Source organism: Sardina pilchardus, chromosome 24, assembly GCF_963854185.1.
Source record: "Sardina pilchardus chromosome 24, fSarPil1.1, whole genome shotgun sequence".
Classification (NCBI taxonomy): domain Eukaryota; kingdom Metazoa; phylum Chordata; class Actinopteri; order Clupeiformes; family Clupeidae; genus Sardina; species Sardina pilchardus.
In genome coordinates, this window is record NC_085017.1 from 26,451,324 (window position 1) to 26,464,693 (window position 13,370).

The following is a 13,370-nucleotide window of genomic DNA, read 5'->3' on the forward strand; positions in this document are numbered from 1 at the left end:
TAATTACACTGCCAGCACTGTCCAATATGTCTCCGACACCCACCAGGAATCTTATACTGTCCAGCCTTGCAGCCTGCAGAAAAGCCTCTCTCCATGCTTTTGTTATGCCCAGACAAGAATGTTACAATTGCCCTTTTTAAATCTATAAATAGTATTTGATGCAAACAGTTTGTCTTCTATGCTTACCAAAATGAAAACTACATTTGTTGTTACATTTGTTCAAATTATTGTCTTTGTAATTGTAAAAAAAAAACAGAGCAAATGTTGAGTAAAGTTATTCTGGAATCTGCAATGTATGATAACTGTTTCTACCACAAAGGCAACCCAAATGTCTAAGAGATTTTCAAACCATCTGAGAGGGAATAGAATTGTAACAATGTTGCAAAATGACGTACGTACATAGGTTCAGTTATAAAGCAAAATTTGCATCAGATGGAAAATGAGGTACTCACAGCTTTCAATCTCCAAGGTGCAGTTCTGTTCATCAAGAGGGTATCTCCTTAAATCCATCATACATGCAGCAGTGGTTGTTATTCTGGAAGTAACAAGAAATGTATATCATTAATGTGCATTAACTATGACTACATTAACTACTAACAAAAAGGAAGAGATGTAGTCATATCTGGTCGAAGGACAGGCAAAATGAATAAAGAAAGGGAGACACTAGCAAAAGCAATGACAGAAAAATTGTTCTTAATGTGGCAAATGTTCCTATCTGTTAGGATTTGTTACAGGTGTGGTGTAGGAAATTTCCAGGGAAGCCAAATGACACAAGACTTAATACAGGTATGTTTACCGGGAAGCATGGCTTCCCTTGGCCTCCGAGAAAAAACACCACTGGTTTGTTAGCTTACATCTGTGTGTTGAAGTTCGACTGGAATTTATTTCTGCACCTCGACTACACCTATATCTCTTGGATTTTCAGATCCTCTGGCAAACGACTCTACCATTTCTCTATACTGCAACTTTGCAACCAAAACCAAATATTGTAAAATATTAGGAGCATACAGTATGACATGGAACATTTTTGGGCTCATTCTCTTTCTTTTGTAGGATCATTCTCTCAACATTTAAACAGGTAAATAAATAAGCTAGATTTACAATTTGATTATGCAACCAACTGTCAGTCGTGCTGCAGAGACATAAATCAGGCTTGATTCAGCCTCACATATGCATGGCTATACATATACATGTTCTTCTAACAACCAACTGCCATTGCATTATAAATGGTAGTGCAATGAATTTGACTTACTGCATAATGATATTCATAGGGAAGATTAAAGAGTGAAGCATAAGGTAGTAACATGGAAAGATGTATCATGAAATGTTTCCTTAACAGCACAAAGAGCGACCATGTTTGAGAACATATAGTCTAATGTACTGTAGGTAAATCTATCTAAACCTCCATCTGGTTGACGGAAATAGCCATGTTAGGATACGTCCTTCGCGGCAATTCCATCCAGATCTGAGACATTTTGACACAAGATGTGAACAACTGCATTAGGGTGTGCAGTATATGCACATACTGTACACCCCATGCTACACTGTGTATCTGATTACCACAGCTTCAGTCAATCTTACATTTCTTGGCTGTTGGAGAAATACAAATAACTAATCTGTTTCTCGCTGACACAGTTGCAAGGTCAGCTACTGTTTGAATTGACAGACCTTTAAAATCTACTTCAACCAGTCAGTTGAATGCATAAACAAGTAGGTGCAATATCGAAATCCCACCGTGGAATTAGACAAATCGAGTAGTGGTTTCAGCCGATTGAAACCTTAAGACAAAATGAGGATTATTTCTATGTATGATGGTGCAGAGATAAAAAAAAAAAATCTGTCCTTCCTGCACATGAAAATGCTGAAGAGGGAGAAGCTTAACACACAAGTAGATTATTGATTTCTTCAGAGAGCTTGATACATGGTGTGCAAGGTACTAAACACTATTCCAACCTAGCTGGCCATCACATCTCTGCACATGTAAGGGGCAGCCATAAGCATTCCCTGAAAGCTATACTTGATGATGCCAAGAGGGCAAGGGGGTGTGCCCCTGAGCAAGTTATTATAACATAAGCCTATTTTGAATAATGGCAGACAGCCTGGAATCACATAGCCATCATTAAAAGGGGCATAGGTGTAACAAGCCAAGTTTGATCACTTGAGACTTGAGATTGCTGCCAGCAAGTAAGCCTGTCAGGAGTAGCAGCAAGCCATAATTGACAAGTTTCCCTGAATTTGCCAATACATTTGAAATCCTTTAAGGTGATCTGAAGTGGCACCTGGGTTGGAAGCAACTGCTTTCTTTTTGGCAAGATCCAACTTGAACCCTACAGTAGTTTAAACTGTAGAGATGATTGTTTTGAAATAGCACTAAGGCTACACGGACCCTTGTTGAGATAGAGCCATTGAGAAAGAGAACACATGAGTGATGGATTGGAAATGAAGGTGAAGAACCTCACATTCCTGCAAGTAAGATTCATTTATCAATTTTAGCAAATCCAGGACAGACCCGCTGTTCTTTTCAGGATACAAGGTTTATAAAATTGCAGAGGGTGGCTCAGAAACCTTCCACACACTCATATCACGGAATGACCTCCTTGAACCAATCAATCTGGATTTATAGGTGGCCACTCCAGTGAAGGGGCTATGTTGTCTGTGACAGAAGCCTTAACGGCAGCCAGAGCTGCAGCTCGGTACTCACTACTCATCTTGCTCAACATCATTGCTTGAGCTTTTGACATGGTTAACCACCACATCCTTACAATCCATACTCTCAAAACGGGCATCACAGGAAAAGCACACTGCTAGTTAAAATCCTAGCTCACTCGGCGATTGTTCAATGTGTCTTGGGTAGGACAAACGTCCTCATCTCACTGCATCACCACAGAGGTGCCCCAAGGCTCAGTGCTGGGGCCCCTTGTCTTTGCTATGTACACATCACTTCGCTGGGCCCGATTATCCGCTTGCATGGCCTCTCATATCACCGCTATGCAGATGGTACCCAACTCTATCTGTCACTCCATTCTGACAACTCCATGGTCTTGGCACAGATCTTGGGTTGTCTCTCTGACATGTCCACATGGAGAAAGGAACATCATCTCGAACTAAACCTCCGATTCAAACGCTGGTCTTCCTAAGCCAAACAAATTACCACATCAACATCAAAATTGGCTCCTACCAAGGTTGCAAGAAACTTCGGTGTTCGATTCAACTTCGATTGATGACCAGCTGACCTTTTCTGACCATGTCATGTCAGTGACCTAGTCGTGCCACTTTGCACTATTCAATTTAGGAAAAATATGTCCGCACCTACAGTAATCCAACATGCCACCTACCTAAGACCATGGCTATCTCTTGCCTTAACTACTGTAATGCTCTCATAACGGCCCTTCTGGCTTGTACGATGAAACTACTACAGATGGTCCAGAACACAGCAGAGCGTATGGTTTTTCAATCAACCAAAATGGGCACATGTTATTCCCTTTTTCATTGAGCTCCCCTCACTACCCTTAGCGGCCCGCATAAAATTCAAATCACTAACGCTTGCCTACAAAGTGATTGCAGGGTCTGCGCCCACTTACTTAAGTGCTCTCATAAAGCCTTACAGTATGTTACCCCTCAGCTGCTGCTTTCCTCCAAGGAACGTTGTTTGGCACTGCCGCCCCAACACACATGGCAATCCAGACTATTTTTATTTGTTATTTCCTGTTGTTGGATCAACCTATCAAGTGCTAGCACAGTAGGAGTGTCCTTCTCTATCTTAAAAAAAGCTCTTGAAGACTCAACTCTTCCGGGAGTACCTCCTCTCCTAACACATCTAACAACCCAACACACCCATGCACTTCCCTTATTCCCTCCATTCTACTTCCTTCTTTCTACCACTATCTCCTTTGACCACTAAGACTTGAGTGGTAGTAAAACCAAGTTTAAATTATATGTATTATGTTGCTTATCAATCCACCTGCTTCGTTCATTTTTGCAGTTGATGAACATAGGATACACTTACATGAAAGTAACTTACATGTAAGGTATCATGCAAGCAAATTTAAAAAAAAAAGAAAAAAATATATATTTCTATGACATATTGGACATAGTGGGGCAGATGTACATACGTTTGGCAGCACAGTGTGAAGATTTTCCAGTCCACAGAAAGTGCATGCTGTAACTTTTTTTTGCGTGAACTTTACTACACTTTTATCAGGCCATATTATCAGTGCACATCACCAGCCTCTAACTGTAATTTACAACACCCACAACTGAACATAGACACACCAAGACACAAATAAAATGACCAGAGAACAGATTGTAATTTAACTGGACTACAGATGCTCCCAAAGAGAGCTGGCAGGCTAGTAACAGTCAAAGTCAAAGTGAGTCTTAGAGAATCATGACACATCAAACTGACAAGGTTCAATCAGGAAGGGAACATTGGGGTTTTATGTTAATGTTTTCAGATGTTTTCAGATTCGCTGTCCACATGAAAATGCGAAGCCAGGGTTTTCAAATGAATATGAGGTTGACTCAAATCGTTCCATTTCAGGAACTCAAAAACCCCAGAATAGTGTGAACGAGAGGCACAAGTGTTTCAGATTTACACAAAAACAGAGCAGTGCGGATGTAGCCTAAATGGGGATGTTACTCTTTGCAAAACCCAAACACATATTGGACACTTTCAATTTCAAGTTGTTAGTATAAGACTGAAATTTAAAAAAGAAAGAAAACAAAAAGCCAACTTGATAGATAAAGGATAAGATATAGATATGAGATAGATACAATATGGAGATAAATTGATTACCTTTTTCAACAGGCTGCAAACATGTTGCCGATCTTTGCAATAGTCTATTTTTTTGTGGGTAATGAAGTTTTGCATACTTGTTACCATTAGATTTGAGGACATTTTGTGTCTTATACCTATGTATAGTTGCGTTGCGGAAATGTAACCAGTATATTACAAATTTGGCCCCAATTCTTTCCAGACATAGAACCAGCAAGGGAAAAAGGGAAAAAACCCTGTCCCCAACATACACGTTAAAGCTAGTTATAGCATTAAGGCAATTTCTCCCCTCCTTGGATAGGAAAAGAAAAGAAAACTATATTTCATATTATATTTATTCGTATTTGTACAATATTATTGTTAATTTAACAATTCCCTGTGTTAAATATGGGATGGGTTAGATTCAAAGCTGCAACAATGACATGACTGTTTGTCAATATGGTAAGTTGAAAATTAGAGCAAATGAAATGGTAGATGATTGAATACCTTTAAAGGAGCCTACTGAAAACTGTTGATATGTCTAAATTCAAATACAATTGTACATCAGCTGAATTGATATTTTCGGCATTTCTTACCTTAGGCCATACAAAACGGTACCATCTGGATGGAGACGTATCATACGATTCTTTACGGTCACCCCATGGAGAAAAGACTTCTTGTCATTGAGGAAATAGGTGTCAGGGAGCCAAAGTTGGTCTGCCACACGGTTATCCAAAGTCAAGTTAAGTTCCATCTCTGTATAGGCAAGTCGCTTATCTCGCCAACTTTGTTGAAAATACATTGTGATGGTGTAATCCTGAAAGGGCGAAGAAGAGGTCATAACATTTAAATGTTTGATTTGGCCTAAGAGTACAACTACTGTATATAATTTAGAGGCAACATCACATTCAAACATCTTTGCTTTAGCATTTAATCAAAAGAATGATGAAAAATGCAAGATTACAATTAGCAAACATACTTTTGTTAATGCGCCATTTAATTACATTAATAATGCTACATTAATCTTCAAACTACATTATTCATAATACACATGATAATATCATAATCAATTCAAAGACTGTAACTATCTACTTTACAGCAATTAGGTAATGTTATTGTTTGCATTTGCAATGGGGATGCACCGATATATCAGCCAACATCGGTATCAACCAATAAGGGCCTTGTTAACTGATATTGACTATCGGCAAATTTATATGCATTTGCAATGGGGATGCACCGATATATCAGCCAACATCGGTATCAACCAATAAGGGCCTTGTTAACTGATATTGACTATCTGCAAATTTATATGCCATTTACTGATGGTAGTGGCTGATCATTGTTCGACATTGTTGTTTCCACTCTACTAAAGGATATATCTTGGTGTTGGTTATTGACCAAATCGTTGTTTTATACATCGGTATCGGTATTGTCTTAGAATTTCAAGTAATTTCTCATCTACAGTTAAGATTACAGACTCTCCACCTACTCACATATTTTGAGTTTAATCAATTTGCCAAAAAAGAGATAAAACAAATCATAAACAAATCTAGATTAATTCAATCGACTTGTTTTTATAGATATTGTGATACTATCGTTTCCATAAAGTCTTTCGGCCATCATAATCATGCAACAACATATTACATGGCGACAATTACAGTTAAGAACCGTATGTAAGATTGTGGCCCAAACTGGTACTGCAATCACTTTGAAAACGTTAAAGATAACTTTTTATCTGACACGTATAGAGCAGAGCTGGCAACCCGGATGCCGAAAACACTACTGACTTTGTGATTGGTAGATAGGTGGAGGATGGCACATCAGGCCAAAACATAACATGACAACATCAACATCAGTTGAGGGCTGCAACTTCACTTTTAAAATGACAATATCCTGGCCGGACTACTGCTGTCAGTGATTTGAATTATTTGAAATTAACATGATTTCTAGTGACAAATCATGACCATTTTTTGATCAATTGAAATACATTTCTTACATGCGGTTTCTTGCGGAATGATGCGAAAAAAGCCAAAACCCATTGCTAATGTCAGAGGTCATTCATGAGGGAAAAAATTAGCTATTGGAGGGAGGAGTTCAAATACTTTCTCATAATAAGGTAATTTCATATTTGATAATTTGGTCAACTAAGGATTAGTAAATACACAAAGATTTGCTGCTGCTGATGTTGATTGTTTGATTGTGCTAATGTCTATGCAAACTCTATAGTGCACATGTCATGTCTTTATTATTCCTCTTTTATATGACACACATATTGGCAAGGTAGTTGATTTGTCTGTACCTGAATACCTGAGCCTGAGGTTCATAATGCATTTTTGTTGCAACGGAATTACCATAATTACTTCAGTCATAACCCTGGCTATTGCAGTGGAAACATTTGTCAAAGTGCTTCTAAACTCACCATGTTGACTTCTGAGATAGAGTCAATACTGGCAATATTGATGCTCATTCCTACAACAACCGGAGGACCTGTAGTAAGACAAACAAAGAGAAGTTCAGTAAAAACATGAATTAAAAAAGATAAATAAAAAATAGCAGGCAGGTTTCTGAGATAACAAGGGATCATAAGTCTTGCTTGTGATCTGTAGAAATTAGGCTTCACAGACAAGAGCAACAGATACTGATGAAATTAAACACCAGCCTATATCCAAACCAGTTATGGAGATGAGCTAGCAGACATGGAGTGTAAAGTAAACCATACGTAGATTGATTAAGTTACTTGTTTCACAAAGGCAACACCCATATAAATGTTATCCAATATAACATTGTAAAGTAAACCATACGTAGATTGATTAAGTTACTTGTTTCACAAAGGCAACACCCATATAAATGTTATCCAATATAACATTTATTCCCTATCCCTATTGGATTTTTTGGTACATGATTTTAGTTTTCACCTAAATCATGCATGATGAAATGGAATCCTGACCTGGCCACCTGCTCAATTTACGTCTGAGTGAATGTATTACGTAAGGGATAATCAACGACGCGCCGTGCGTTTATAGGAAAATAATGCACGTTCGAAGTGGTAATAAGGACCCGACGCCGCAGGCGGAGGGGACTTTACACTTCGATAAGTGCATTATTTTCCTATAAACGCACAGGGCGCGGAGTTGATTATCCCGCTTATACCACTGCTACTATCATTTTCGTTTATATTGCCGCTGTCTTAGATACAACATTGCTGTTTTTACCGTTACATTCACATTGGCGAATTAATATTCAAGTGTAATAAGCCCAAAAAAAGGGAACTACTTCATAGCCGTGCGGTATATAGAAAAATAATGCACGTTCCAAATAGCGCATCACAATAGGAAATTTGACCAAGCAGTGGTATAACACTCTGACAATGTACATGTCAGGTGTGTCATCTGCAGCTACATGTATACATGTTATTTTCTATACAATTATGAGTCAAAGTAAAATGTAGGGGACTGAGGACTGGACCATGTGGAACTCCATCTAAATCTCTGACTGAAAAAATGAGATTTAAAAAGCCAGATACTAAATAAACAGTTACAACCAAACTCTTTGGTGACGAAAGAAATGACTGAGCAGGACTGAGCAAGTGTTAAGCTCATTACTAGTGGGGTGGCAAGAGGAAGGCAACTTTGTGGAAAGGCAAATATACACAAGCAGAAGAAAATCCCAAGCAGAATGTTGAATGATTACACAAGATCCCCAAAATACAAAATATCAGCAAATAAAAGTGTGTCAACAATAATAATACATTTCCGTAAAAACTATCATAAAGGTTTTCTTTATATGCCACCTTTCAAAGACCAACGCTAGCTTGTGGCAGCTCACCACCACTAACTAGCTGTCTTCCATTTCAGCCATTTTACATGGCTTCACTTCAATTTTACCAAATGGATTCAATGAATATTAGTGGCAATGACGTGACATCACTCTAGAAAAATAACTTATTTGGGGGTGTCAACTGACTGCAGTTTTTGAGAAATTTCTTACAGTGTAAATGCAGGAGTGCAGTTTTTTGGACATAAAGATAGTGCAGTACAATATATTGTACTTTTTTCATGTGCAGTATCTTGGAGAGCCTACAAACAAACTTTACTTTTGAAGTATTGTTAAAGAGATGCTGCTCGCAGGGCTGTTTGCTAGAGGAAGGAACATGTCTTTAGAGCTTTTCCTTGCAACAATGAACATGGACAAACAGTGCTTTTAATGGTACATGGAATTATTGCCATTTAGGCTAGTTACAGTGACCCTCCAGTACATACAATTTTGTTACTATTCTGGAATGCATTGTGGCGTGTGTCAAAACACTGCTGGTTCATCTGACCCAGATGATTACACAATTTAGGGGTTTCACTTGTTGACAAGTTTTAGAGCTAGCCGTTGGCAGCGGGTATTTCATCTTTAGCTGGTTATCCATATCAGACATGTTCTCATTTTTCTAATGGAACTTTATGATGTGGGCGTTTTGGAGCTATTAGACCATTTGAAAGAAAATCGGGTTTGAAGCCCTGATACTAACAATATGAGAAACCAAATAATCAAATATCTTAACCTTCAACATACACATACAGTATTGTACTGTAGAAACTATGCAGGCAGGCTCAAAGATGAAAGCATGATAAACCTGATATATTGTTCTGCGATTTGTATCCACCACTGCATAACATGTTTAATCAGTGTAGAACAATGCTGCTATTATTAGTTATTGCATTAAAAGTCTTTAAAATCTCAGTAAATAATGAAATAAATAGAAACAAACAAAAAACAAAAAAAAGGACCATTCTTACATTGTGAGCTGAGCTCAACCTTCCTCTGGTAGCTATGTTAAACTGTCCTCCCTGGGACTTCTCTCCTCTCATCTTTTCTTGAGCTGTATCTAGGCTACCCTCCTGTCTCTCTCGGTTGTTTTTGCTTCATCTGTTTTCTCTGTCTTGCAGCTCTCCTTGTTGTCTTACTTGCAACTTGCAGTTGCTCACTTTGTCTGCCTTCTGTCCTGGTCGGATATGACTGCATTCATTTAGGTTTGCACAGCAAAAAAAAAAAACTGTACTGTAACTATGGGCTATATACCAGCATGTAATGTTAGTCATCAATCTATACGACGCCTCTGTTCCATCAACATATAGCCAAATGTTACACATATAAAATACAATTAATCAGGAATCATTTTACAAAAAATACTAAAATCTAAAGATATAAACACATGATTTGCAGTCCATTTTTAGCAAACAAAATGGAACATCATTTTCGCATTCATTATAAATCATAAAATGGAATTAGGAGATTGTTGAAAGTTGAGAATTCATATCAGGAAACATTTGCTCATGATGAGTGCTTCACTTGCAAAGTCTGGAACGTTCTTTTGGCAATCACATGCATCTTAACTCAAAGGTACATTTTAGACAAGTATCATACAGATTATATTCTGTTTAAATGCTATTGATTAACATGCTATTTCGTTGGTATAACACAACTGAAACTGCTACTGGCATTTTCATGTGGACCTGATGTGGTGAGATACTGTATCTGGAAGCAAGGTTTGGAACAAACACTAAGCTGTCTTTCCGTTTGATAAACCAAATGCTACGAATGGTTGTCTGCAATATACATGTAATATACGGTATACAACTGCCAGGCATCTTGATTGGGCAACTGCTGCTGGTAAATTAACAGTGTCAGAGTAGGTTATGTTACTATAACCTAAAGTTCTGTCTGTGCATATGAGAAGTAGGACTGAATGTTATTTCACTTCTATAGCCTACCAATTGTTGGCTGCTGAATGTGTAGCCTATACAATCTATAACTCTAATCTATAGTTACTTATTTTGACACTGCGTTTGACACAATTAGTTTCCATGATGTAAACGGAAAACTAACTTAACATTTTTCTATCATTATTATAGCAGCAGTAAGGAGATTATGCAGGAAGCTGGTAACCAAACTACCAAAGACACAAGCAAAGTCCTTAGGAAGGCCAATAAAAGCCCAGTTTACATGTAAACATTTTCCCAAAAAGTATAGCAATGGGATGTTCTAGTAGATGGTAACTTTTTGAAAAGAGGCTTATTATTTCAAAGATAAAATAAGATCCATCCTCCATCTCCAATGCCCATTGACCCATGAACCTTTTTATATCACAGAAACAGGAAAGATGGATAGCACTGGGTCTAAATAGATCCACATTTTCTTTGTCTTAGCTGACAATTGATATTGAAAATCTAAATTTCAATCAGTATTGTTGTCATTGTCTTTTCGAAATATACAGTGCATGAAAAGTAGGCTATTCAACTTCCCTGAAAGTCAGCAACCTTTCTCATGGCAAAAGATGCCAGTTCTCTTTTAACATTACAAGAAATTCAAAACCCGGAATATGCAAGTCATTAATCTCCTGTGCTTTTTAGCTCAAATGTACAGATGACACAGTGATGCCACTTACTTGATGATTATCATAACTTGATACTACTTAAAGTAGACATTTTCTGTTTCTAGAAATCACTCACGGTCATTTACAAGGTTGTGGGGAAAAGCAGGAAATGAAGGGGGGCATAAATTAAAGGTGCTATACAATTAAGCTTATCATTATCATTATTATTAAACATTTCAGAATTGATGAGAGAATGAATGAAAAGGTTCTACACAACATGATGGGAGAAGACCTGTTGCTGTTGTAAAGCGTATGCTTGGAAGATGTTTTTCCCACCCATTAGGACATTTAATCGAGGCACAAGGCCAACACAGCACTGGAATGCCTCACAATTATTAAAGTACATTTTCTTGAATGGCCTCTAATCAAAATCCTTCAACAAATCTGTGTACTACAGTCCAGAGGTGACATTCCACCAACCTATAATTAATATTTCTACAACAAGCAATGGGGGTAAAACTGCTGCATTTCAACATGCAAAACTCACTTCAAATGGTACTGCAATAAAATGGTAAAGTCCAGTCTTACCAATCATATTGATCAGAGATCCCTAATGTTACATCCTACTTCGCCTAAACTTTACAAACTAACAATATACAGCATCAACAGTCAGGAAACAATGCATGTAGGTCTACCAATGCTGTAAACAAATTGCAGCATTTTCCAACTGCTTTTTTTGCCATTTGCAAGTGTTGCTGCTTCTGTTTATCATGATACGCTTCGGTTTCGTCTTCCCCTCTTATCGCTGATTGGCCTGACATTTCTCTTGTCTGAGGGAAACTGTTAAGAACTGTGGTGTTCCAGACCATCTCTCTGAAAGAAGATCTGGGTGGGCGGAGCTATAGGCTAGTGTGTACTACCATTGGCTGGGTTTCCCAGATTTGTTAAGAAGCTCTTAAGTGCTAAGAACTTCTTCTTAACGAATCTGGGAAACCCGGGTCAGTGTAGGTCTACGATTCATGAACAGTAGGAAAAACAAATGGATGTATGATGTGCCCTTTCCAGTTATGTGGTTGTAGTCCTGGTGAGAATGTAAAACACTGTGTTCATTTCATTTTGAACAAACAATGCATCATAACAAACAATGCTTATATCTTCACAGCTAAGCATCAGCAAATTTGAGTATTGTGCAGGTCAGCCTCAGGCACAGATTTCCTAAATTCCCAGTGGACAAAATCAGCAAAGCTGTGGTGTTTTAGCTTTAGTCAGTGAAGTCCAAAGAGTCAAGCATGCTGCTGATCCAAATAATACTCTTTCAGACAAGTTAGCATAAAAACAATCAATTTTATGTTGACTGATGGATTGTGAGACAAAGTTCTGAACACATTACTGGGTGACCTACCTCCAAAATCTGGTCTTAGGCGGATGTCATAACCCTTCAGCAATTTGTCCACTGTCCTCTTTGCCACAGATATTCCGGTCTTTTCATTGGGGCTAGTAGAAGCAGGGAGAGAGACCTGTTAGAGTGTGACCAAGTTACCAATATCTCAGTTTTAAGCACCTCTGAGGGTGGCAGGCTGGAAGTCAGAGCACGCCCATTTGATTAAGAATGTATGCATTTGTTGCTGTAGATTTCCAGCATGTCACACAGAGGAACATAAAACACCTTCTGCACATCCATTCTGAAAAATATTTATTACAAAAAACAAACAAACAAAAAATCAGTAGGAAAAGCCAGCATGGTGTATTGGGTAGGAGAATAAGGTCATTTCGTTGATCCGACTGCAGATAGCCGTGACCAATGAGAACATTGAAAAAAAATATTTCAATATAAGCCTCTGCCTTCTAATGTCAGTTCAACAATTCGCACTGTCGTACGCACGCAACATATGTTCACTGCATAAATATGTCAGTTTATTGGGACTAAATTGCTTAGCCTATTGGTTAGCTGGATTTCTCACAAGGGTCCTCGCCACCCCTTTGCGATTTCGGTAGCGATAATTGGCAACTGGTTGTTCACTGCAATTTAGTGCCATTCATGTCCATGCAAACTGGTTTAAATCTGTCTACCAGATTAAGGCAGTATTACAAGCGTTCAAATCCGTTTACCGAAGTCTTCCCTTATAGGCTAAGTTAAAATGGAAGACACATGTTTTTGTAATCAATCACCAGACAGCCATCATGATCATTGTCAGTGGGCTACAGCTATGTTTCGTGACATGGTTTCATCCGTGATTCATGGGCTAACTCAGCTCG

The 13,370-nt window shown here is 38.2% G+C and overlaps 1 protein-coding gene across 1 annotated transcript in view; it reads right to left on the minus strand.

Annotated features, from left to right (window-relative positions):
- Positions 1–13,370, minus strand: part of gabrb4 (gamma-aminobutyric acid type A receptor subunit beta4) — a 28,870-nt gene that overhangs the window by 14,397 nt on the left and 1,103 nt on the right. Inside the window, exons 2-5 of the mRNA XM_062529455.1 lie at positions 12,517–12,608; positions 7,173–7,240; positions 5,350–5,570; positions 453–535 (exon numbers count right to left, since the gene is read on the minus strand). Of these exons, the coding sequence (XP_062385439.1) occupies positions 453–535; positions 5,350–5,570; positions 7,173–7,240; positions 12,517–12,608 (464 nt within the window). The remainder of the gene's footprint in view (positions 1–452; positions 536–5,349; positions 5,571–7,172; positions 7,241–12,516; positions 12,609–13,370) is intronic.